At 41.3% G+C, this 27,376-nt stretch overlaps 1 protein-coding gene across 1 annotated transcript; it reads left to right on the top strand.

Moving 5' to 3' along the window:
* Positions 1–537: 537 nt before the first annotated feature.
* LRRC2 (leucine rich repeat containing 2) lies at positions 538–26,093 on the top strand. Its single transcript, XM_003794525.1, has 8 exons — positions 538–684; positions 5,959–6,166; positions 9,660–9,816; positions 13,890–14,026; positions 16,881–17,026; positions 18,439–18,594; positions 23,182–23,315; positions 25,731–26,093. Exons 1-8 carry the CDS (start codon positions 560–562, stop codon positions 25,778–25,780), a joined length of 1,113 nt encoding a protein of 370 aa, XP_003794573.1. The 5' UTR covers positions 538–559; the 3' UTR covers positions 25,781–26,093.
* Positions 26,094–27,376: the final 1,283 nt, after the last annotated feature.

Here is a 27,376-nt window from a genome sequence, read left to right as displayed (position 1 = left end):
AAAAATTTTATCAAATGAAGGGGCACTTTTCTTGATCATTCTCAATTAACTAGAAAAGTAATCACAACCTGTGTGAGCTCTTATTTTTATTGAGGTTTAAACACAACTAAGAAGTTATATTCTTTTGGAGAGAGAAGAGAATGTTTGTGTGTGTGTGTTTGTGTCACGATTAGTTTATCTGATTGCCCTTGAGTCTGTTACAACCTATGGAGAAGATTAGATGCATAGTTGGTAGACTCAATGGAATGTGGACCCAGGAGGCTTGAGGAATGCCCAGGGGCTTTGGAAACCCAGAGTTCAGCTGACCATTAGGGAGACAAGCCTGATGTTCTAGAGATAACCCCAGGGTGAGTGTTGAGCTCAGACTTAGACCTAGTACTATCAGACCCTAAGAACGTTAGCAGACTGCCAGCCTGGATGTAGTATGGCGGAATATCATTCCTTAAGCCAGGAGATTCTTTTGTATTTCACTTCAAAGTGCATGTTAAAACTGTTCCTTTCTGTATGTGTTTGAAGCTGACACACATATTTTTTAAACAGGTAATTTCATGCTCTCACAATGGGGCATAAAGTGGTCGTGTTTGACATTTCTGTCATCAGAGCCTTGTGGGAAACCCGAGTCAAGAAGCACAAAGCTCGGCAGAAGAAGGAGGAAGAAAGGCTTGAGAAGAGTGCATTGGAAAAGTAGGTGTTTCCAGAACCCAGTCTTTAGCTTGTTCAGGGAGTAGGGATTAGGGCAGGCAACAACAGGAGAGCCATGGAGGAGGATGCTTTTCTTCTGCAATTTCCCACTCTCGGTGACGGTTTCCTCGTTAGACTTCAGAACCTCACACTGTGGCCCAAGATGGACACTGGATTCCTGTAACAGGAACACCCATAATTATAAGGACTTGCACATATCCAGGCACTGTGCTAGGCCCAGGGAAGACAGAGTTGACACAATAACTTCCTCTGCAATACATGCTGGAGAAAACTGCTGTGCTGGCTTTCCCTGAGCTAGCTCACTGGGCTGCCTGGTGCATGCCACACCAGGGCAGCTCTGTCGTGTATTCTGGCTCTCCCTTGTTGAGCTGAATTCTAGATAAGATTCATTATGTTGGTGTCACTTTTATCTGGGTCCATATGATGTAATTTGACTAACATATAAACGTGTGGAATATGAGTAAAAGAGTGCTTTGAAAAAAAACTACATTTATCATAAACACATTGATAACAGCCATACAATTAGATTAGCTCTGTATGAGGTTAATAAAAGTATGATAAGCTAGAGAAGGTGCGTGTTCGGGTGGCTTTGCATGTGTCTACAATTTTTATTTCCTCTACAAAATCCCACACTGGAGCTCCTGGATGATGCGTTATGGGTATTGTTTTTACCAAAACGGCACAGTGCCGTTCTGATTGGCAGACTCTCAAAGGAGGTCCCTGGCCCTATGTCAAGTTGGCAGATGGTGGTATATTTCTGCGTTTTAAGTTAAAAACAAAATATGTAAGGCATGAGCGTATCTATATTCTTGGTTATTCACTTACAGGAGATTTTTGGATGGAATGAAAATGAATGCCTTTTCTGGTCATGCTTGATAGTGAAGCTGCTACTGTTTGAATCACGGTGTTTCTAGGTGTTTATCATCATCCGTAATTTACAGATGAGAAAGTTAAGAACCTCAGTAACGTTCCCGGGTTCCCCAAGCTGGTAAAGGGAGGATTTGGCCAAGCTCTTCCCTCTATCAGGGGTGTCCAGCCTGTGGCCTGTGGGATACACGCAGATTATTTGAGGACTGTTTTGCTTCTCTGTGGTGTTGGATATCATGATATTGAAAAAACGAAAAGTATGCACGGACCTATTTTATTTTAACTCTTTAGCTTTCATTAGTGTTTATGTATGTATTTACTCTGTAGCCCAACACAACTCTTATTCTTCCAATGTGTGGCAGAAGGTTGGATGCCCCTGCCTGTACTCACAGGTAATTGAAACATCTTTTCAGTTGGCACTAATTCAAGATTATCCAACATGATGTGAATTTAAGAATTGGAACTGTCAAACTGTCCCCTGGCAACAGGTCTGGGAGACTGACGCTCATACAAGTTGCATAAGTCTCAGGGCCCTGTGAGCCTGAAGTGGCTCTCAGCCTGGCTTCAACTTCTCCCCACTCCTCACTCTGGGGTCACTCTGGAGTAGAGCAGGCCTGCTGCATGGAGACCCAAGCCCTGGGGTGGGGGAGGCTTAAGGAAGTATATGTAGCCAAAGTAACTTCCTGAGGTTCTTGGAACAGGAGCCATCTGCAGAGCTGAGTCTGAAAGCTGTGTTCTCCAACCTGCTTTGGAGTGGTAACTGCCCTGCCCCTTCAGCTATGTCACTGTGGTGTTAAACATCTTCCCACAGCTCTCGTGTATAGGATTGACCCTGAATTAGGCTCGGTGTCACTGAGCTTGTCCTGTGTCTCATCTTAACCTAAGATGAAAACCTCTCAGGGATTTGTTAGGCACTTTGAGCTCCAGATAAGAAAAACAGCCCCCAAGTTGGCTGGGGCGATAAGGAGGAATGTGAGTTGAAGAAAATAACAGTTAGTTTCCCAGGACCTCAGAAATTTGCCTTCTTCACAGGGGTTTCTGAGTTTCCATACTATGATTCATACTGTGATTACTAGTACTACTTAAAGGTTAACTTGGTTTCTTGGGATCTATTTCCTGGGCAGAAATTAATGTCTTGAAAAACTGATGAATGTCTGATTATAAAAGGTAGCTATCTGGTTAATGTAAATTTCCCAACACAAGTCAAACCCTCCAGCTTGTTTTGTTACCTCACTTGGTAGTATTTCATCTTGTAATGCTATATTTGTTCCATGCAGTATATGCCAGCATTTAAAAGTTATAAGTAGAGATAAAATATAGAGTATCAGTCTGACTTGTTCATTAAGGGAAAAATAGAAGAGCTATTGTTAGGCTTTCAGTGAGGAATTTCTTGTCCAGTGAGGCTGTTTGCCATCTGGGATTATGGGTTCATTTCTTAAGGAAAAAGTATTTTGTTTGGACATGTATTGATTTAATTAGCAGAACTCTAATGGCCTTGTTTTGTATGTTTGTCTCATATTTGATGTTCTACTTAAATTGGTTCAAGAGGAAGATTTCCTCTTTATGTGGGCAATAAAGTACAAAAGCCATGGCATTTTATTTATTTTAATTACTCTTAAGAGAATGGAGTTTTAAAAAATGTTTCTATTCTCATCTTGCCTTTCCTCATCAGGTTTCGGAGGAAATAAGACGTAAAATATTTAAGAAAGAAATACAAAACAGGATAGTCATATAATGATTTGTAATGGGGTATGTCTAATTTCCTTTTTTCTCCGTTTTATGTTGGCTCTATCAAGATACGTGAAATATTTATATCAATTTGTAATTTGTGATACAGGAAAGATGCATGGTATAGGGCTTACCTGGTATCATGGCATTACACTGCCAGAATCTACCTTCAGGTTCAGTCTAAGAAATGAGGAAAGTGAATACAAGCACCAGTGGCAGTGGCTGTGCTGCTGATTGCTAAAATTTTGAAGAAACTGCTTCTCAAAGAAGGCCAAGGAGCATGTCTCAGACTAGGGTATGTCCCTGTCCTTGGCTGGGACAGTCAGATCTAAATCTACAGATAGATATTAAAAATTTATTCTTATCATATGGTTGTGAAAATATTTAAATCACAAGGAAAAATTTATTAGGAATGAAAAGCAACAATTTCAAGCTCCTGCAAAATCTGCCAGAGGAGACTACTTCTAATTCTTTCAGCACTTTCTTCTGCCATTAAATACATGTCCCTTCATGTGCTGATATTTTTAAATGTATTACTTTTCTTACATTACTTAAGGACTTCATATGCTTTATGTTTAATTGACCGCTGGGTGATCTCCCCCAGCTCACTGCACAGTGATTGAGACGTATGTGGCCATGCCAGCCAGTATTATCAGCAATTACTTTTTTCAAATGTTCCTGCTTCCCTCAGCTTAATGGTAAACGTGAAACTCCAGAAATATTCAAAGTGGTTTCTCTAGAGCAAGATGTCTGATTAAGAAGATGATAGTTGCTCATAGACCTGGGGAGCCAGCCCTGCAGAAATCTAGGAACAAGCTTCCAGGCAGGCATAATAGTAGGTGCAAATGCCCTGAGGCAGGAGTTTCCTGGATAGTCAATGAAAAGCAAGGATACCAGTGTGACTAGGTCAGAACAAACCAGAGGGTGGGGGCAATGAGGTCAGACTAGCCAGAGGAAGGACCCAGGTCTGTAGGGCCTTACAGGTTGTATGTGTGAGATGGGAAGCCAACAAGAGGTGTGGGCAGAGGCATAACACAACAAACATTGTAACAGGCTCACTCAAATGGCTGGGTGGGTGTAGGCCACAGGGAGGCCAGGGTGGTGGCAGTAAGCAGATGATACGGGCTTAGATTAGGATGGAAGCAGTGAAGAAGATGCAAAGTGGCAAGACTGTGATAGAACTGACCGTGTACGTTGATGGATTTGATATGGGTGTGAAAGTAAGCACAGAATCAGAGAGATGGGATTTTTGGCCAGAGGAACTGGCAACCTTTTACTGAGCTGAGGGAAGAAGCGTGTTTAGTGAGTGAAGATCAGGAGTTTGTGTTGGAACTTGTTAACTTGAGATGCCTCTAGACATGCAGACCAAGATAGTGGAAGGCAATTTGATATAGAGGAAATCTTGGCTGAAGATATAAACTTGGGCATGGTCAGCATACAGCCGTATTGACGGCGAGGAGGCTGGAAGACATCTAAAGAGTGAGTGTAGCAGAGAAGAAGCCCTTGGAAGTCCAAAGGTTGAGAAGGTGAGGGGGAGGCACAGTGTCCAAAGAGGTGGGATGGTCACCAGCAGAATGCATTGTCCTGAGGCGACATGATAAGCAAGCTGCAGGGAGGAGCAAGTCACTGGCTGTGTCAGGTGCAAAGGTGGGTTAGATAAGACATGGACTTGGATTTGACCACTGGATTTAGTGAAGTGGTGGTCACTGATGACCTTAACGAGAGTAGTTTCACAATTGGTCTTAGCCAAAAGGCTAAAAAGTGATTGATGAGAACAGTTTCAAGAGAGGTAAGGATGGCTGGGTGCAGTGGCTTGTGTCTGAATCCTAGCATTTGGGGAGGCCTGGGCAGGAGGATTGCTTGAGCCCAGGAGTTCAAGACCAGCTTAAATAATATAGCAAGATCCTATCCCTACAAAAAAATAAATAAATAAGGAGAGAGAAGCAGGAAAGAAGCAAGCCGCTGAAGTGATTTCAATAGAGAATATGTTGAAGGCTTCAAGTGGAAAAGAAATCCTGAAATAGAGAAAAGCCCACCAGGTGCACAACACTGTTCTAGCAGCTGTGTGTGCATCAGAAGGGCAGCCAGATACGCCTAGTGCCATCATGCAGCTTAGGATCAAGCTGGGAGGATAAGCCGTAAGTGTGAGAAGCTATAAAATGGTAGGGCAGAAAATTGGCAACGATGGTTTATGGGAGGCTGAGTCCTGAATCAGCTCCTGTTTCTGGCTGGACCTTGGTTCATTTACAGGGAGTAAAGTTTCCCAAGGTGGCTGATGGATGACATTATTCCAAAGTCAGGGGTTTTATAAACTCAGGCTCCTCTCTATTTCTATTCAAATGCACTTGAAAGATCAACAGTTCCTGGGGCCTTGAACTTTGTAAAAGCTTAGGTTGGCACAATATAATTTCAAAAGAAATTGCAACTGAATGCATAGGTAATTTTGGTAGAAATATTGGCCAGAAATTCCATCTAACTCACTTCCTCTACTTTTCTAAACAAAGTTCCTTGTAATTCACAGTTCAGGATTTCCCCTGCCTTCCCCCAACACACACACAGGGGGATATCGGCTCTGTAGAGTCAGGAGGCCTGGTTGGCTTCTCTAGGCAGGCGACAGCTATTCCTCCGGACAGTGACTGTGGCTTCTGCTGCCCACTGTAGGATAAAGGAGGAGTGGAACTTCGTGGCCGAGTGCAGGAGGAAAGGCATTCCCCAATCTGCGTACTGCAAGAATGGCTTCGTAGACACCAATGTGCAGCTTCTGCAAAAGATTGAAAAGAACATTCTCACCAAGCAGAGTTCACTTGTCAAGGACAGAGGCAAACGGAGCAGTGAGTTTGTGCTTGAACTTTCAGGGGATCACTGGAAGGTGAGTGGATGTGTTTCTCTGACTGTGGCAAATTAGTGCTTGCTGCAGCTGCTGTGGCTGATGACTGCTGCTCAGCTGAGCTGGAGGCATTGGCCTGGGCTCTTGCTTTTAGAGGGCTTTTCAGAGGGTGGAGAGGAGGCAATTATGTGCTCTGAATCAGGCTGTCCTGTGTCTTCTCCATGAAACTCAGTGTAGTCCTGGCAGCAGCGGTGGTATCCACTTGAGTCCCTCTCAGCCTTAGCAGCTGGGACCTTACAACCCTCCCCAGGTTTAATGACAGTCTTTAAAGGTGCTTCATTCTGTGATTTTTCCTCCAGCATTTAAAATAACTCTTTGGCTTTTAAAAAATATACTTTAAATGACTGAGCCTCCCATTCATCTAACGCCCCCAGTGGGCAGTGACTTACTGATGTGTCGCGGTGTTGCTGATGCTAGGCTCTGGGCAAAGGAATTTCAGGGACCCTGTATCCAGCTTTCCCCTCATGACATTCTGAGAACACAGCAAAGACACCTCCCTCTTTCTTTCCTCAAGTGTTTACAGGTGGTGTCCTCGCTCCTGCTCCCCTGCTCGCTTTGCTTGGGGAGGTGTCTCCAGGGCTTGGCTGTGAACTGGCATTCTCTGGTTCAAGAAGCACCTGGCCGTGCAGAATAAGTCAGCACGTTTGGAGAAGCTGCTGTGGGCATGGGTACTCAGGCCATTGCCCATTGCATTGGGACAGGGTGCTCTGGGACCTGCCCTCCATCTTCTTTTTTTTTTTAATTTTAATGAATTTTTTTATTAAATTATAACTATGTACACTGATGCATTGATGGGGTACAGTGTACTGATTTGATATACAATGTGAAATGCTTATATCAAACGGATTAACATATCCATCACCTGGCTTACTTATTTGTTGTGGTAAGACAATTAGGCTCTTTTCTAAATAGTTTTGAGATGTACCACTGCGTTATGCACGTTGTGGCTGAAAGTACTTTGGGATGGGAAACAGAATACTTGGTATTATCTGGGGGCTGGTCTTCGAGAGTCCTGTTCCTGGGGCAGTTTACCTTTACCTGTTTTATCGCCAGTGCCTGTGAGTATTAAATGCGTGAATATTCTGTAATTCCAAAGATGCAAGATTATTGCTGTAAAACCTCTTAAGTATTCCTCCTGCACCTCGTCTCTGGGACAGTAGGTTTGTGGATGCTACCTATTCTGGGACAAGAAGAAAGGCACATGTGGATTTTCTTGGAAGTCTGGAGACACTGGTTTGCAGGTCATTACAAGGAGTGTTTGGCACACTTAGTTTTTGAGGGCGTCACTGCAGAGCTCCCATCTCACTGGTGCCGCCCCTCCACTCAGGAGCACATATTTGTGATTTATCTGGAGCTGGTAAGAAGGATCTTCTCAGTTCCTGAGATAGAAAAGTCTCAGCCCTTCTCATCTGACTGCCACCTCCTCTGCCCCGGCCATGCCTGCAGGACCCCAGTCCAGGGGCTCTGTTTCACCCCCTCCCCTGAATAGGCCTCAGTCTCCTTTGAGGGAAGGCAGAGGCAGTTGATCTGTGCCATGGACGGGGATCAGGTTTCTGGTCCTTTGATTTTGCCCCCGACCTCCTTTGGGCCCTGCGTTCAGCGTTCACGTCCAGGCATACGTGTGCCTGGTTCTCCCACCACCTGAGCCTCTTGGGGCTTCTGATGAGAATCCAGGTTGTTTCCCCCGCTGGTGCAAGACTGAGTAGTCGTGGAAGCTGCTTACCATCTGCGAGCTTTCCAGCTCCCCACATTTTGCTGCGGATGGCTCCTTTCCTTTCTTTTGTCCTTCTGCAGGGTGTATGCCATCTGAAAAGTTCCGGCGCTTTTTATTCCCTTTGGTGGAATTTTAGAGAGGAACAAAAGTGTCTGTGTATTTCAATCTGTCATTTTCACTTTATTCCTTTTACTTCCACTTAATATGGTACCTTAATACTTTTCTCATGACTAAAAATAGTCATGAACATAGTTTAGAAAGTATAATAATCTTTCAAGAGCACCAGTATTGAAAGAGTGGAATGAGAAGAGTTACATAGGAGGGAGTCAGTGCGCTGGAGCTTCCGTGGGGAGAGAGCGGCTGTGAGCCTGCATCCTGCTCCCTAAGGAGCCACCTCTTCATTTTGTCCAGCCCTAGGGCAGACCATCTGCTCTGGAGTTCGGTCCCTTTGGATCAGAAGGAGTGGGGATGGACTGCCAGGGCAGAGCGCAGAGGGTGGGGGGCAACTAGGCTGTCAGCTGTGGAAGCAGCTCCTGGCATCCTGTGTAGAGTCACACACAGCCTGGTGCTCGGTTTAGTGCTCTGTGGTCAGCAGCTCGAAATGGTTACTTTTTAGCAAGGCACTTGCATTTTCATTTCACATAGGGCCCTGCAAACTACACAGTCACACAGTTGGTCCTTACTGTGATTCGTTTAAACATCTTTGGGTTTCAGTTTTCCTCTTTCAAAAGGGCCTTACTAACACCCACTTTGCGTGTATTATATGGTACTGCTGGATGGAAAGGTGCTAGAGTGAAAGTTAAAATTCTTCACCCACCCCCAGCAGCAGGGATCATAAAGCACATATGAGCACTGAGCGCTGAACAGAAGGGTCGGTGTGGATTCTCCCTACACACCCTCTCACCCCCATGGAGTTTTCTACCCGACCTAGTGCTCCAGCCCCTTTGCTGATGGTGCTCTGGGGTCAGCTTTTGCAGTCAGGGGCCTGGTGCCCTCCCTGCTGTGCTGCCACATCCCTCCTGCAGTGGGGGCTCTCTGACTCTTGGTGAATCAGATGTCTTCAACCAGACAAATAGCCCCCCCCCCCCAAGTCTTTAAGCACTTCTCAACACCTCTACAATGTACCCTGGAGCTCAAGGGGAGGCCTGGAGACCTCAGAGTTCCTCACCATCACTTCAGAAGCCCAGGCTCAGGGAGTGGTGAGCTTGGAAGATGGTAGGGTCGGGTCTCCCCACCACCTGTCTTTCTGGGGCTCTTTCCTTGTCATAGACTCAAAAGAACATCTGGAAATTTGGTACAGAGAATGTTAGAGGTTTATCAAGAATTTCTAAAAAGAGCTACAGAGAAAGGGAAATATAGCTCATATTTCAAAATGGAACATATGGGCAGATTTTATTTTTAGAAGGTGTTAAATTGGTGTGTTGTAAATGAATAATATGTATTGTGGTGATGAATGTGAGCCTGCTTGTATTCAGTAGGATTTTAATAATAGGAATTATTAAATATAAATAATATTGAATATTATGAACAGTTTTTTAATAATATGAATCCCTGGCAGCTTTGAAATTAGGCAGATCTGTAAAATGAAGGAAGACTGCGGGATCTTTGGTTTCTTTCTGAAACGGCTGGAGCTCTGGTGGTTACAGCTAATGCTCTCACGTCTACTCTCTTGCTTCTTGTTTTGAAATAAATACTTGGTTTTACATGGTTTGGGGGCCCTCAAGGGGCTAGTTCTGACTGATGTCCTTCATTCTATTTTAGGAGCTCCCAGATTCATTGAGGGAGCAGACACACCTGAGAGAATGGCACATAAGCAATACCCTGATTCAAATCATTCCTGCATATATCAAGCTGTTTCAAGCAATGAGAATATTGGATCTGCCAAAAAACCAAATCTCTCATCTTCCAGCTGAAATTGGTAAGTCACTTAGCCAGGGTCTTCAGGCTCCTGTGTGTGGTAAGCAGCAGGCAGCTGTGTACAGGTGACATTCTGCAGATACCAGGGTTCCTCTTCCACCTGCCCCAAAGGTCTCTGGCCAGGGCTATTTTGACAGTCCTCAGAGCTGCTTGTTCATATTGTCCCTTATGGGCAGAAATGCCGTGATTTCACCTGTGTAATTCAGCTCATAGAGATGTTTGCCAGTTGCTGAGAAACTAGAAGCTTCATGTGTGAGCAATACTTTAAGAGCTTTTTATTGATTTCTTTTAAGTTTTAGAGACATAAGCATCTGATAATATGATTATTATAAATATCAAATAAAATATATTGCTCCCATATAGTAGTCCATTGATAAGTCTAGCTTAGCTTATTCTGTCTTTTTGATAGATTGAAATTGTTCAAATGCCTATTCTTAAAATGAGGACTCTAGTGATCATTATTGTTTCTTTTCCCCCCCGGTGGAGAGCAGAGGTGGAAGGGCTGTACATTCCATTCTCACTATTCATGCCCTAGGGCCAGTGGAATGGCAAACTCCTGTGAGAATTTACCAGCAGCCAAGGCCATGTGGGACAAAGGGTGGCTTGTGGGGCCTCTGGTGTTCATACAAGTGTGTCTGGACTACAGAGATCTGGCCATCCTTCTATCCTGGCCGATCTTGAGTTGTTTATGCAGCTACTAACTAAGTGGAGAGATGAGGTGACGTCTTTCCCCCAAAAGCACTTGCTATAAAAGCAGTGCGTTCCCCAAGCTCAGTCTCCTGCAGCTACCACCCATTCTGTGTATACATCCTTGTGGGACATCTGCATCATGTGTGGTGGGCTTGGTTGTAAGGGAACTGATGTAAATATGCCATCTCCGACCAGGAGTCTTGTGTCTTCTGCAAATATCTATGGAACAGCAACAGGCAAACTTATTAGCTCATAAGTAGGGTAAATTCAAATTCTAGACCCAACAAGGACAAGTACTTCTGTTTCCTTGTCCAGTTTCTTGAAAGGTAGGGAGGACTTAGAAGTTTTATAGTTGAAAAGTACCATCTTTGACTTGTTGGTGGTCGTTTACCTCCTGTTCCTCCATTTTATAGATTGGAGAGAGCAGGTCCCAGTGATATTAATGACTTAGCCCAGAGGTGGGGAATCTGCAGCCTTAAGGCCACATGTGGCCAAGGGAAAGTAACCTGCTTAAACAAGGACATTCAGGATAAAAGATGGGTAGACATTTAGTGTAGAGTACTTAACAAGCAAATACTAAATCGTGGTTAGTGGCCTTCCACCTCCAGTGGGACTGGGCTTTTGATCTAAATTGACTCTGATGGAGAAAACTGAGCCCATTTCAGAGGAGTAATGCTAAATCCTTACCAAGATACTGCTGAGGAATGAAAAGTCGTGTTTATATGATGAAATTAGGCATCGTGGAAGTGAGTGGCAAGGGTAACAGTGATCTGAATATAAATAATTTCTTGGTGTCTATAAATTATCAAAGTGTTACATTTGCTGTAGACTTTCTAAAGCTATTAATTTTCTTTGACCACCTTTGAGAAGAAGGTAGTCTAATATAAAACTCTCTCTCTCCTATTACTTCATTTTCTCTTTGTATTCCCCCCCCCAGTGGTAGTCAGATACACATATCACTGATGGACACGTCTCCTGTGTGTCCTCATGTACTGGAACAAATGCCTCCATGAACCAGGTCATGTAACCCCTTAATAGATCAGATTTATTTCTGCTGTGTTGAAAAGCTTAGACACACATGGAACAGTTATGTCATCTGTACCAATCTCCTACATTTAATGAGAGATTCCATAATACATAGACTTAGGGAAGCTGAAGCTATGGAAATAGTCTGATCATGTGCCCAGTCCTCTGTGGAAAAGAAGCTATTTTATTTTCTATTGTCCTCCTTATCCACTCTGCTACTTTGACTACAATAACTAACCACAAGGCTTGCAAGTATATACCAGGTAGGTAAGTTAGAGGGGCTACTGATTTCCACATCATTGGTAGCATCTTCTAACAAACCCTGAGAAGCCACAAAATTACCAGAAATGGCCCTGCTTCCAGTATACTGTCTTGGTATGTTTTACTTTCTCATTTTTGAAGTGGCAAGAAATTTGTATTTTGAGTATCTATTCTGCAAAGCTAAATAAGAACTTTGGTTTTCTAAGTTAAGTTTAGCTTAAAAATGTTAAAAGTATTCAGTGCCTTAGAACACACATGACATGATTCTTAGAGTGTTAAGTATATTTGCTCTTATACTAGTTTCTGGTTTCAAAATGGTTATGTGTTGGGCGGTGCCTGTGCTTCAGTGGGCAGGGCACCAGCCCCATATACCAAGGGTAGAGGGTTCAAACCTAGCTCCAGCCAAACTGCAACAAAAAAATTGCCGGGCATTATGGTGGGCACATGTAGTCCCACTTGGGAGGCTGAGACAAGAGAATCACCTAAGCCCAGGAGTTGGAGGTTGCTGTGAGCTGTGACGCTATAGCACTCTACCATGGGCAATAAAGTGAGACTCTGTCTCTACAAAAAAAAAAAAGAAAGAAAGAAAGAAATAGTTACATGTTTATTCAATCAAGAATCAGAAATAGGGGTCAGGCATGGTGGCTCATATCTGTAACCCTAGCACTCTGGGAGGCTGAGGTGGGTGGATTGCCTGAGCTCCCAGGTTTGAGACCAGCCTGAGTCAGAGTAAGACCTCATCTCGAAAAATAGCCAGGCATTGTGGTAGGCACCTGTAGTCCTAGCTACTCAGGAGGCTGAGGCAAGAGAATCACTTGAGCCCAAAGAGTTTGAGGTTGCTGTGAGATATGACCCCACAGCACTCTACTGAGGGCGACAAAGTGAAACTCTGTCTCAAAAAAGAATCAGAATTAGAATACGGTATTTTCCAGTCAATTCAGTTATTGCCTCTTATGCTTAGCATGTTCATATTTGCCTATGAAAGAGACTTGTAGTGGGCGGTGCCCATACCTCAGTGGGTAGGGTGCTGGCCACATACTCCGAGGCTGGTGGGTTTGAACCCATCCTGGGCCTACTAAAACAACAATGACAACTGCAACAACAAAAATAGCCAGGCCTTGTGGCGGGTGCCTATAGGCCCAGCTACTTGGGAGGCTGAGGCAAGAGAATTGCTTAAGCCTAAGAGTTTGGGGTTGCTGTGAGCTGTGATGCCACAGCATTCTACTCAGGTCTCAAAAAAAAAAAAAAAAAAAAGAAGAAGAAAGAAGAAGAAAGAAAGAAAGAGACTTGTAGCATATTTTTCAGGAAATATGATAGATTATGCATTATAAATGAATGCACATATGAAGCCAAAGATACACAATGAATTACACGTCATCTGTAAACAGTTGCTCCTTTGAATCATTTACCACATACACAGAGCTTTGTGCCTGTTTCAGTGCACAGCTCACTTTCCTTAGAGCCCTTCCTTAGGGTATTGCTTGTCGCTGTATTTCCTAAAAGCTGTACCACTCTTCAAAGTGACTCCCTGTTATTTAATTCATCATATAATTTCACAGTGTTTGCACGCGTATGGGTGGTGGGTCTGACCCAGGGTACACAGAGGGCAAATCCCTAATGCCCACTCACCTTGCCTATAGTTTCACAAAGGGCCCAGGGGTGTCCAACCTGCAGCCTGCACGCTGCATGTGGATTGTGTGAGGACATTTTTGCATATCTGTGGTGGCAGATATCATGAAATATTATGCATGGACCTTTTTATTTTTGCTTATCAGTTTTCATTAGTATTTGTATATTTAATGTATGGCCCAAGACAACTCTTCTTTCACTGTGCTGCAGAGAAGCTCAAAGGTTAGATACTCCTACAGAAGTAAGCAACAAACAGATAGATAGATGGATAGCTAGCTGTGATCAGGGACCAAAATGCTTAGGATAAAAGATGACACTTGAAGACACTTAAGGAATGTTTGTAAAGCAAACACAAAATTATATTTAGTGACGTCCCCATCATGACTAATACAAATATTTGACCTCTTAGTTTTTGTTTTTGTTCTTAAAAGACCTACTCAATGGCTGTGACCATTTTTCTGATGACAGGTTGTTTGAAGAACCTTAAAGAACTTAATGTGAGTTTCAACCATCTGAAGAGCATTCCGCCAGAACTGGGAGAGTGTGAAAATCTAGAGAGACTGGACTGTTCTGGGAATCTAGAATTAACTGAGCTGCCCTTTGAAGTAAGAAATAAACATTTCTGCACTATGACTTACTTTGATTTGATTTGTGGCATGGAATGGTCTATAATATGGAGAAGTTTTAAAAGATGAAACCCATCTTTATCATGTCACCTTTTCTTGACATTTCAATCATGCTATACCAGCAATTATAAGGCCTTTAAAAATGTTTTTACACTAGGCCAACACCTCATTTAAGTTCAGACATGCTATCCAAGGAAAATAGGGAAATAATCCGATTTTTTACTCAAGGTATTTTAATGTCTATGGATGCCTACAATGTATGAGATCTATCGTCTATAGTACAGACCCTGATTTAGCCACAGTGGTGAAGTTTTAATACTCATTAGTTTCTTTTGATCTGCATTCATGGAGAAATGATTTTCTGATCAAATGGAGCAGGTATGTGGGTCAGTATGAAAGCTTTGAGATGTACTGTGTTATTGTCCATTATTTCACTTCTAGGAAACACAGTTGACAGTGTCCTTTCTGATTCACCCTTGTGAGTTGCAACCTCCCTGGCTGATCCGTGTTGCCAAGAGGCCTTCATTTGTTTCTGTCCATGCTGATTTTATGTTTCTTGATTTTTGGATATCCCAAAACTTTCATAATGACCCATGTAAAAGTGAACAACTTTTATTGCCAAATAAAACCAAATAAGCTTTTTGCGCTGAAGGGAGATAAGGATTTGACAATCATCCTGATAATAAATGGGCAAAAATGGTGATGACTGGGGAGGTTCTGACGAGGCACAGGACACCAATTGTAGTTCTAGACAGGGTGTTATTTTCTTTTCCTGATCACTGCTGGGCCGGAGGAAGTAGCTGCTTCTAAACTGTTAGCATCCCTTTCACCTCAGGAAATGCCCAACAGTGGTCCTGGTGAGGGTACACAGCCAGGGGTGATGATTCCCTGCACAGACCCTCTCATCCCCCAATCTTTCTCAGTTCAGGGAATGGCTCAGTTGTCACTCAGATGTTAGACTGAGTAAGTTGAGTCACTCTTGACCTATCACCTCACTCCCGTGCCCCATATCCAACCCGTGAACAAATCCTGTGGGGCATGCCCTTCAGAATACATTCTGCATCCGGCCACTGCAACGTGACCCTTCTACTACCTACCTTTCCACTACCACTCTAGTCACGTGCTAAATATCTGTTGAATTCGTGAATAGAATAAACTGATGAACATCAGATGAATTTTTAACAATTCACACAATTTTTATCATATCTTCTTCCCCTTTACAAGTCTGCCTTGATTCTTTACTACAGAGCATTCCTTACTACCAGATCCAACCTTTAAAATCCAGCACTACACTTCATAATCTCAAAGTTGCTTTTGCCAGCTCCAGCACCTCTGTCCATTATGAGTCCTCTGGTTTAGGGTGTCGCAGCAAGTAAGGCCCCCTGCCCGCACACAGCTCACCATCTTCATGTGTGTCTGCATTTGCTAACATTTGTCTGTCTTAATGGGATGGTATTTACACAAATAATTGACACAATTCTGATTTAAAATGTAAATAAACAGCAGGTAGAGTGAATGACCGGTAGATGGTTAAGTGAAGGAATGATCAGAAATTCTGAGGCAAAGGTAAAGATTATCAGACTTCCTAGCTACATGAACTTTTTTATATAAAAAAAGTGTTCTGTTTATTCTGATTGAGAGTCAGATTTTGTTCTGTACAACACTGGCATTTTCAGACAAATATAAATACTTTCCAAAAGAGTTTATGAATGTTTTACTTTGCCACTAATAAAAGTAGCTAGTGGGAAAATGAGATTTATATCCACGTAACTTTTCTCCTTGCTAGTTCAAAGCCATTGTGATGGTTCTTACTCTGATTTTCACAAAAGTTTTAAATTATTTCCTTTAAATACCTTAATAAAGTATTTTACAGCCTAAAATATACATTTTCTACATTTAGCATAAAAAGAAGAATAGATAATAATTTTGTATTGATTTTTCTGCTGAGGCAACACAGAGTTTTTTTTTTTTTTTGAGATGGAGTCTCACTTGGTAGAGTGCTGTGGTTTCATAGCTCACAGCAACCTCACATGCTTGGGCTTAAGCCATCCTCTTGCCTCAGCCTCCCAAGTAGCAGGGACTACAGGTGCCCATCACAGCACTCGGCTATTTTTTCTTTCTTTCTTTTTTTTTTTTAGAAGAGATGAGGTCTCAGGGTCTCGGGGTCTCTCTCTTGCTTATGCTGATCTTGAACTCCTGAGCTCAGGCTGCCTCAGCCTCCCAGAGTGCTGGGATTACAGGCATGAGCCACCACACCCAGCTATTTTTAGAGATGGGGTCTTGCTCTAGCTCAGGCTGGTCTGGAACTCCTGAGCTCAGGCAATCCACCTGCCTCAGCTGCTGGGAGTACAGGCATAAGCCTCCACGCCTGGCCTCATTCTACTCTATAAAACTTGCACTTTCTGTCCTCTGGGATTTTGTACATGCTGTTCCCCCACCTCAGTTTCCTTCCCTACCTTTCCCCATTCCAATACTCCATTTTCTGTGAACTTTCTTTTGGAGCCCTGGCTCTTACCCCACTGTGATGTTAGGCCGATTAAACATTTATTTCCTTGTATTACCAAACATGGCAAGTCAGAAACTTCTGCGTGTTAGTTTTTACTACATCAAATCGCATTATTTATTTATGAGCGTCTAGATTCCTGGAGGGCAGCCACAGTGTCCTATTTATCTTAGCTTCCCCAGCACATGCGCAGTGCATGCCTCACAGTGGGGCTCCAAGGTATGGACTGCATTGATCCTTTGGGGAAGAAATACCAATCTAAAAATTATTCAGTGAACTTAATTAGCATTCTCACAAAAGTAATTCGAATATGTTGTTCTTCTTTTCTAGTTAAGTAATTTGAAGCAAGTTACATTTGTAGATATCTCAGCAAACAAGTTCTCAAGCGTCCCCATCTGTGTCCTGCGGATGTCTAATTTGCAGTGGTTGGATATAAGCAACAATAACCTGAGTGACCTGCCACAAGATATAGACAGGTAGCTACTTGCATTCTGCAGGTGAGGTAAATAAATCGGTTCCTAGCTCCTTGACCACCGTTAGCATGTTAAACCTGCGTAGCACATGGATGTTCTTTGACATCAGCAAATTTTCCAGAGTTTGTTTCTAGGAAATCAGTTTTCCAAGAAATTATAGAGTAAGACAATTTCCCATCTGCATTCTATCTATATACATAGGTGTGCTTTGAATACACCTTCATTGTCTGGATGAACTTGAATTTGCTTCAGTCTTCCTGAAACTGGCATCATTAACTTTACTCCACAGGAGTAGAAAAGTAAATTTGTTATACATAGAACAGAAACACATCACTCTATGTGTAGAATATCAGTGAGGACAATTTTTATTTTGTTTATTGATTTACTATGCATAATCTTTCAAACAAAATCGATAGGCTTAGCAAAGTTTTCAGATTATATTCTTATAGCTACATCATGTTTAAAGAATAATTTTGATACTGAATTATGTAAACTTCCTTCATTCACTTATTCGTTTATAATATCATTAGGCTCCAGTACGGCAGGCCTGGAGAGTGGGAAAGGGTACAGTGGTGAATGAAACACAATCTCTGTCCTGGAATCTGCGATCTTTTTTATAAAGAAGCATAAACAAGCTCTTAGGACACAGAAGCCAACAACAGCTTAGGCCTGAATGCCGGCTCGTGTGACCTTTCTCTCCTTGTGGTACATGTGACGTGTATCCATGCTTTCTGGGTTTTTGAGACTAAGTGGCATTTGTTTTCATTTGAAACAGGAAGGGAACTTAATGAAATATTTGTGGAATTAGCCACAATTTTGCAAATGAATGAAAGAAACATCTTGGGTGGAGGTCACTGAGTTAGAATAAACTAGAAAATAGGGGGCATATTTTGCTCATTTTCTTTTCATTCTACATTTTTCTTCCCGTTTTAAAGTTAGAAAATACGTTGGGAGAAGAATAATTGCTTTTAAGATGTATTATTCAAAAGGAAAGACATCGCCGAAATCTACTTATTCTCATTCTAACTGTAGTGAGATTTCTTTCCTGTGTCCTGCTGACCTTCATAAATGCAGGAGACACTTAGAAAGAGAGATATACTGATTTTTGAGGCTCCACGTAGCCTACTGTGTCTTGTGCAATTTGCTTCTCCTGCGGCTGTGTATGTCTTCAATGAGTGATTAAATCAGTAAAAAACGGGGCAAGGGGAGAGGGCAAGGCCAGAGGGGGGAGGAGGATTGTGTCACCTGGCATGACTTTATTCATTTAAAATTTATAGTAAGTTTGTTTTTATAAAGATTACATATATGAAATAAATAAAGTAGGGATGTCCTCCTGGCATTGAGTTGTAACTCACACTGCTTTCCTTAGCTACGGAGCTGAGTCCTTGTGTTCTCTGATCCTGTTTACTTCTCAGGCTGGAGGAACTGCAGAACTTTCTCTTGTATAAAAACAAGCTGACCTATCTTCCTTACTCCATGCTTAACCTAAAGAAGCTCAGCTTGTTAGTCGTCAGTGGGGACCATTTGGTGGAGGTGCCAACTGCCCTTTGCGACTCATCCACGCCTTTGCGGTGAGTAGAGCCGAGATCCCCATAGAGACACATTCAGACACAGGCAAGGAGTGAGGAGTTTTAGAGCTGGGACAACTGTTTCAGGAACCGGATTAGATGGTTCTGGTACCCTGAACCTGATCCCAGCTCACAGTTCTAATAACTTCACAGGATTTTGAAGTTTTTGGTGTCTGTCATGAGGAGGAAGCATATGGCTCAGAGGATTTCTGAACAGAGGTCCCATGTGGTGGAAGGTGTGAGGCCCATGCTGGGGGGCCCAGTCTGTTGCTCAGCACTCACATCCCTGTTGGCCTAGAGGGGGCAGCAGCTGTTGAACAAATCCTCCCTGGTTGCCTCACCCTTATTTCTGTTTCTTTAAACTCAACCATATGTAACTAAGAAAAAGCATCCATGTGAATGTGATGTAAACAGACTCCAGCTGGGGGCGGGAAGGAAATGCAATTGAGAATTCTAAGCTCTATCCTCCCTTAAAATGACTCCATGGCAGCTAATGGCTCCCTGGTAGCATATCTTGCCAGAATTTAGGGCCTTGGGGTTCCCCGTTACCTCTATCCTGAGACCATTTTTGTCCATCCCCAGCAGCTTGGAGCCATGACAGGAGATGGCCTTATTAAAAGCCACCTTCTCTCTGTGTCCAGAGACTCATGTGCCTTGAATACCAGGTGCTTGTTATAACCGCCTCTGGAATAAAATAGAAAACAGAAGATAACATAAATATTCCCTCCAGAGGACCCAAGGACCCCAGGTTCTCTCAATGGTGAATGTTTACTATCAACATAGAGTCCAAACTTATCCTCCTCTCTTTGCAGTAAAATGCATGGTGAGCAAAGAGGTTTGACTATTAGAGAGAGACTAATTTCACACCTGTGTGAGCATAAGATTAACAGGGGTGTAAAAGATCTCCCTGCTCACCCCATTCCATCCACTGGAATGAGTCTCTCACTGTTCATAGCTGTGCTAGGAGTATTGTTTGGATAAGAAAAGGCCCACTGGTGAGAGGAGAAGCAGAATCTGTCCCTAGAGCCCCTTCCACATTTGGCAGCTCTGTATCTAAGAACAGTCAGGGTAAAACTATCATCTAACTAATTTCAAGTGATAGAATTGTAGGACTCAGAAATCTAAGAGACTCAGATGGAAGCTCTTTGAATTATTGAAAGCTCAATAAAAAGATTAAAGTTTACATAAAAAACTTAATAGGTTATTACTGATTTCTCAAAAATTACCTGTAGAAAAAACAAATGGAAGAAATGATGGCATTAAACTAATGACCAAAAATGCACAATAACTAGGAAAACCCTAGGAAAAACAGTTCTCTTATATGAAGGGGACTACAATGTCTTTGCAAAGGATATCAAAGACATTGCAAATATTGGGGAAAGACATACTGTATATTTTCTCAGTAAAAAGATGGTAAAGATATGATTTCTTGGAGTGCTGTCATAAAAGTTTTGCAGGATTAAGGCTTTAAGCCTATAATTCTATAGCTAGCCAAACTGGCATTTGATTTTCGGGGTAAGACAAAGATATTTCTTAATATCAGAGAATTTAGTAAGTCTATTTCTTGTGTACCCTCTTTGAGAGAGTTACTGGAGAATATATTTTAGCAATACAGGGTGACAACAAACACATGTGCATAATATGGTTTCCTCCCACCAACACACACCTCCAAAAATCAAGTAAAAGCAGAAACCAGAACAGTACGGCTCTAACCAGGGTGGACAGCTAACCAACATACTTTGGGATGAGAGGAAAGAAGGTTACAGATGTTGGTGAAATTTTTAAAAAATTGACTGTTCTGAAAGTAGTGAGTTCTTTTAATTATTGTTCAGTCAGTTCGAACTCCTTGTTACTTATTGCTCTTTCCCTCCTCACTATTGCACTTGACTGGTCTTGAAAAAATGAGAAATAATAGTAACCATCCTAGGATGGAACTCTGTCAATGTAACATGCCAACGCAGAAGAAAGCCACAGAAAACCATGGGATGAGGTGACAGGATAAGTCAAAACAGAAAAACTGGACAAGCAGCACTCATCCTAAGAAGAACTTTTCATAAATTTTATTGTTTATCATGATGTGCATCTTGAAGTTTTATATTAAACCTTTCCTTTGGAAAAAAGATGTGAATTTTTTCTAAAAATCACACCAAAGTGTCATATAATTCTGATCGTAAGTCACATGGGATTTCTTTAGCGGACTTGAAAAATGAATTTGAAAGTATATGTGAAATGAAAAAGTTAAGGACAGTAATGAGAATTTTAGGAAACAAGAGGAATGCGTTAGAACTTACTGGGAATTATGAGGTATTTGTAATTCTTTGTAAATTATGTGATGCTGGGCAACGGTTTGTAGATAAGTTATTGGAAGAGATTAGGTAGTTCTGAAATCAATCCTAATACATAATACAGGAATTCTCATAAACCTGTGAGCAAAGTATGGATGATTTCATACAATATTGAAGAAATTGGCTAGTTAGGAAAAATTCTTCATTGTATGGCATAAGAAAGCTTTATAGCACATGGCTTTCTATGCCACATATAGTTGATATCATAAATATATGGTATATAAGGCATATAGGAAGAAATCTAGGTCAACTCACAAGTTACTTATCAAAAGAAGGTCATAAAAACAATAAGAGATGCCTTGTTATTGACTATATGTCCCTCTTGAGGGCCCATTAAAATGGAAGGAAAAAATTGTAAATACGTGAGCTTTATAATGATGGACCACGCAAGGGGAAGGCCTTTGTAGGATGAGCGATCTCAACACAGTTATGTAAGACATAGAGCAGACAGCACAGGGGTGACAGATGAAAATGAGATGAGACAAGCTGAAGCCCAGAGAGCAAGCAGTGAAGCAGGCCAGTCTGTCCTGAAGAACTCCACAGAAGCTTGGTGGTCAGGAATTCCAAGGGAGGAATTGGTGGTCAGGTACAGGGAGGTGCAGACAGGAACATGGTACTAGAAACAGAAGGCCCAAGGGAATTTTCATAGTCACAGGCAACCTCCACCTTGATTCTAATGGGCAGAGCACTCCGCACCAGTGGGCCAGCCCCAGACCAACAGTGTGAGGTTTCCTCTAGGGTGGCCCTGGGGAAAAGACTCTGGAGACTGAACTCCCTGCCTGAGTGACCACCCACGGTGAGGCCAGCCCCTTGGCCAGCACTGCCCATCTACTCAGGGTGCCCAACCAGCACTGTTTGTCTCATTTTCAACTATGAAGGTCTCACCAAGCCTTCCCAGGTAATTGTCACAGGAATGTAAATATCATTTATTGATTTTTAATGTTAGACTCAAACTGCTGGCAAAAAAACGTTATATGTGGTTATAGATCAGAATGAGTATTGTATTGACCTTAACGATGTAAAAGGACACAATGTCCATGATGTGTTTTGAGAGGGTTAGCTGGGCATGGTGTACCCTGTAGTCCCAACTACTCTGGAGGCTGAGGCAGGAGGAGAGCTTGAGCCGTGGAGTTTGAGGCTGCAGTGAGCTATGATAGTGCTGCTGCACTTCAGCCCAGGCAACAGAATAAGACCCTATCTCAAAAAAAAAAAAAAAAAATATATATATATATATATATGGCTGATGTGTGGATGGATGTGTGGGTGTGTGGTAGAGCAAGTATAGTCAGATGGTAAAAGTGGGGACTGGGGGTGTGTACATGGGTGCCCACTGAGAAATTTTTCTCCATTTCTGAATAATTGAAAATATTTATAACATTAAAGTAAAAGAACAGATCAAAAATTGGGAGGTATGAAGGTTGGGAAATGAAGAGAAGGGGAGGAATACCACCATTTGATTAAATGACATTAAAGTATTTGTCCTAAGGTGAAAGATATTTTAAATTGCTTTAAGTAAGAGTAGTGATTGACCAATGAAAGAGATTGCCTCTGGGTCCAAGAGTAATGAAGGGGAGGGTGAGAGAATGCTGTTTTACAAAAAAGAACATAATACTGTGTAAAATTTAAAGTATGTACAGTGATTACTTTGATAAACAATTTGAGAATAATAAAATACAGGTATATTTTTTATTTTGGGGCAAGGAAGGATGCTAAAAATTATTTCAATGAAAGAAACTGTAAAGGAAAAGTTGAATGATTCTATCTCCATACTGCTGTTGGATTTGGAATTCCACTGGTGATACTATTATGTGATGAACTCTGACTTTCAAGGATAAGCCAGATGTTGGGGTTCAGTACCACAAAGCTTACCTTCTGGCATGAGAAAATTTGCAGTTAAAAATGCACAGGTGAGGCTAGGTGTGGTGGCTCACTCCTGTAATCCTAGTGTTTTGGCAGGCTGAGGCAGGAGGATCCTTTGAGCTCAGGAGTTCAAGACCACCCTGAGCAAGAGTGAGACCCCTGTCTCTGCCCAAAACACTAAAATTAGCCAGGCATTGTGATGGATGCCTATAGTCCCAGCTACTTGGGAGGCTGAAGTAGAAGGATCAATTGAATCCAAGAGTTTGAGGTTGCTGTGAGCTAGGCTGATGTCGCAGTCACTCTGGGGAATGAAGTGAAACTCTGTCTCAAAACAAACAAAAAAGCGCAGGTGATAATGTAGTATTTTCCATACTTTCTTGAATAGATTTGTAAGCCTTATGGATAATCCTATTGATAATACACAGTGTCAAGATGATGAAATAATGGAAAGTGAACAGGATCGCCAACATTTTGATAAAGAATTTATGAAAGCCTATATTGAAGATCTTAAAGAAAGAGGTGGGTTACTCATATTTAAAATTATTTAATGTGAATGTCCATAATTCCACTCATTTATGCCACACATATAAGTCTCATTGACAAAAAGTTAATTGGTTGGAAGGACAGATTACTTCGTAAACTTTTTTCCCCATTTATCCTCCTAAACAACCAAACCCAAATGACACATTTCCTTAAAATATCAAATTGTTCTACCCCATTTGATTGCTTGATATGTCATCAACTGTTTGACAGAGAAGCTGAGAACACACCCTTGAAATGTGAGGAATGTGCCTATTAACCACACATGAATTTTAAACTAAATAATATTGACCAAATAGTATTTGAAGTTAATGGGAAAACATGATGCCATTTCAAAAATCCATTTGAATTCAACTTTTGAAAAAAGTTCTCTCGTATAAAATCAAGGGACACCTGTTTTCCCAAAGGAAAAACACAAGATGGCAGATAGGTGAATCCTTTTAGTTTTGGTTTTCCCTGAGGAGTGCAGGTCCCTCAGGAAGGGTGGGACATGTTTTTCCCAGAGAGGAATTCTGGTGATTGTTTGTGAAGGGGTAGTGATATCCTGATCCTGGCTGGAAGGCTTAGGACCTCTGCAGGACAAAGGCGTAAATCGCCTTTGGTTTTCTAATCACCGCCTCCTCCTTTCTGGATCTGATCGTCTTCAAGTTATTACTTAATTTTTCAGTTTTTTTCCTTGGTAAGCGAAGCATGGACCTGACAGTAAGATGCCATCCCTGTGGATTTAGGGAGGAGGTGGCACTGGCCCCTGTGCCTTTAAAGATAAGGTGTGTGGGCAGGACCCCACTGTCACCCTCAGGAGGTACGCATGAAGAGGATTCGTCACATTCAAATATTCAGAGATTTAATGGCACTCAAGAAAGATTTCATTTATTTGAAAAAAAAATTTCAACTAAATTAAGAAAATTTCTATACAGTTACCTTTCATCTATTTGGGTATCCCTCATCTTAAATGTTAAACTATTGTGAAATAAATTAGAAATTTGTGTTAAACTGAAGCCAGAGAACTATTTATTTGCCAAAATTTATCTTTGAGGGAATATGATTTTCCTCTTGTGAAAAACTTTATTTTACTCATTTAATTATTCACAATTATATTTTAGAGCTATTACATAAAAATACAAAAATGAATCAGAGAGTCCAGATATTAAATTTGGGCCCTGTGTGGCCAGCAATAATAATTTGCATTTAAAGTTAATTGATCTAACTTTAAATTAGTAAAAGATTACTAATAGTAGTAATCTATTGCTACTTTTTAAATTAAATTATTTTTAAATGACAAATTATTTTATTTAAATAATTAACAAATTCATTATAAAATAAATATAATTAGTTATTTAAATAAAATAATTTGTCATTTAAAAATAATTTAAAAAGTAGCAGTAGATTTTGAATTTATTCAGTTATTTGTAAGTAATTATAATAATTTTAATTATTTCTAAATAATGGAAAATCCTATTGGTAATACTCAATATCAAGATGACATAATAATTTAATTATTATTAAATAATTGTAATAATTATCTTTCATATATTCATATTGGGTTGAACCAAATAATAGTACTAATATTCAGCTGATTTTGACCTATAAACATGCCAGTTACTATGGTTCAACCTATATATGGTCAGGCATGTGCTTTGAATTTTTAAGAATTTGTTTATTTTCCTTTCTTTGCTGTGATGTCTTCTTTCTTTTCTCTCCTTCCTTATTAGACCAAAGTCTGAGTCAGTCATAGAGACAATGGGTATCAGGAAGAAAAGTAGGTTTAGTCCACATGGGCCTCCTGTAGCTCAAGAATGATGAAGATGTGAAGCCCTCACTGATTCTCAAATTTTAGTGAACTTAAGAATCAGAGTTGTGACCCAACAAATCACATAGGTCTGAGAACAAGCAGCTTCTAGGTGGTGTTGAAGCCCGTGCTGGAGAGCCATTGCTATATAGACTGTCCTTTGACAAGATTTGGCTGTGAAGGGAGAGTGAGGGGCACTAACTTGTGGGAAGAGCAAGGTTGGGAAGTTTACTTAGTAAGATTGTACTTGGTTTAGGAATAGCCCAAACTTCTCTCTTAAATTATACTCCCCTCTACTGGTATCCATAGTCCCAAGTCCATTTATTTCTATTCTGTCAGCTGTTGTTTCTAAAGGTTCACCCAGTTTCCAAGGTCTTGATGTAGTTGGGTGAACTGGTTGGAAAGATTGCAAAAGAAGGTGAGTTAATGATTCTATGTTAGATCTAAACATTTCTATAGCTTGACTACATTTGTGATGGCTGACTTAAATGGTACTAAGTGTATTATTTATCACCTATACATTATCTTTATACTTAAACATGAAGTGGCAATAATTTGTGTGAGTTTGGTGAATGGTTGAGCATATTTTTTCTTTTTTGTTACAGAATCTGTTCCCAGCTATACCACCAAAGTATCTTTTAGCCTTCAACTTTGATATCATCCATCAGAAGACCACAAAATCTCACTATCCTGTGGAGCTTTAAATCTCTGTGTCATGGGTCATGTCACATAGGAATAATGTCCTTTGGCAAGATTAAGGACAAAGTCTAGCAACCATTGTCATAGTTAAGAAAAACTATTTTCAAATTTCAAATATATGAATATCTCCTTTTGTGGACCGGAGAATTGATAAATTGGTTTAAATATTGATATTTACAGGTTCTTTTACATATACTTACTTCCAAATAATACACATTTAATATTTTTTAAAATGTATTATCTTTTAAAATTATAGCTTAAAGACCAAATTCTGAAGTTGAGTGCATCATTTTCAGGAATTAAGGGATAATGGGATTTTGAAAAGAGATTTTATATTGGACTAGTCAGATGAGTTTGTTATTTTGAAAGTGTTTTAAGAGACTACTTTTCTTTGGGTTTATATCAATTGCTATCTCCATATGTTTTAAATTATATTTTGGTAGGCATTGGCTCTCCAAAGAGACTTAGGGTACAATGTGGGTCTTGAAGATAGGAAGGCTGGAATGTCTACCCATGCATTGGGCATGATATGCTCAGATGGTACGTGGGTAGCCCTGTAGAGGAAGTATGGGCCTGGCTGTTTGTGAGGAACCTTGAATGGTCTGCATGATGGCCATCCCGCCCTGAGTGGTGACCTTGGGGATCCTGGGCCTCACCTCAGAGTAAAGAGCAGAAACGATGTCCTCAGGGCTTCCTCCCTAACCGTGGCCATGTGGGGTAATAAGAAGAACTGAGAAGACTAGTCTGTAATGTTAACGAGTCCTTGGCAATGCTTCCTGTGGCTACCAAGGGAGAACTAAGCCCATGCAAAGATGTTCAGTCCAGAGGGAGCCCAGGGCACTGTGTTTGATGTTGGCAAAGGTGGGATTCATTACAGGGCTTTGGGCTCTTAGATCACATTATATGGTTTGGAGAGATTGTACACAATTTCTTTAGTTTTATACTTAAAACTTGGGCTAAAATAAATAGGATTGTGACGCATGGTCTTGAAGGTAAGCTTAAACAAGTAGCTTTTGTGGCTAAGAAGGAAAATATGCTCACAGTTTCTTATTTATATATGAATTGATGCCTCTGTGCTGCTGCACAGTGCTGCCTGGCAGAGCGAGTTGACAGTGATGGAAGCGCTCTGTATCTACTGCTCAGGGCAGCACCCTCCAGACACATGTGGTTCTTGAGTACTAGAACAGTGACTGGTGTGCCTGGAGGACTAAATTTTAAGTTAAATTTAAATATCCGTATTGTTTTGTCAGGCCATGCTCAAGGCTAGAATAGTCCCCAAATGAAAGAAGGGTAATTTCCATGAAGGAGTGTTCCAAACCATCTCGAGATGGTGCCCTCAGGGATTCCAAAGACAGAAGCACTGAACGCCAGGGTGACTGGTCCAGACAGTAGTGGAATGTACCTACAGAATGGGCTGTAGCTGCTTGTGACAGTGAGATAATGGATGTTCTCCTGAGACATGTCCCCAGTGAGGGGGTCAGGTTAAGAGTTCATGTGATGGGTTAAGGAATTGGGCTAGGGGTGGGGCTCACTTCTATGTGTTCAGAAACAT

The sequence above is a fragment of the Otolemur garnettii genome, unplaced genomic scaffold (assembly GCF_000181295.1).
Source record: "Otolemur garnettii isolate 467f Iridium unplaced genomic scaffold, OtoGar3 scaffold00082, whole genome shotgun sequence".
In the NCBI taxonomy this organism is placed as follows: Eukaryota; Metazoa; Chordata; class Mammalia; order Primates; family Galagidae; genus Otolemur; species Otolemur garnettii.
The sequence above is the reverse complement of the archived record's forward strand: the minus strand, read 5'-3'. Positions and strand labels throughout refer to the sequence as shown.

What these genes read in the sequence shown, in the direction of transcription:
- LRRC2 (XM_003794525.1), top strand. Translation starts at nt 560, where the DNA reads ATGGGGCATAAAGTGGTCGTGTTTGACATTTCTGTCATCAGAGCCTTG. An exon ending in TTTCAGGGGATCACTGGAAG is followed by an intron (nt 6,167 to 9,659) that starts GTGAGTGGATGT and finishes ATTCTATTTTAG; the next exon opens with GAGCTCCCAGATTCATTGAG. An exon ending in TGAAGATCTTAAAGAAAGAG is followed by an intron (nt 23,316 to 25,730) that starts GTGGGTTACTCA and finishes TTTTTGTTACAG; the next exon opens with AATCTGTTCCCAGCTATACC.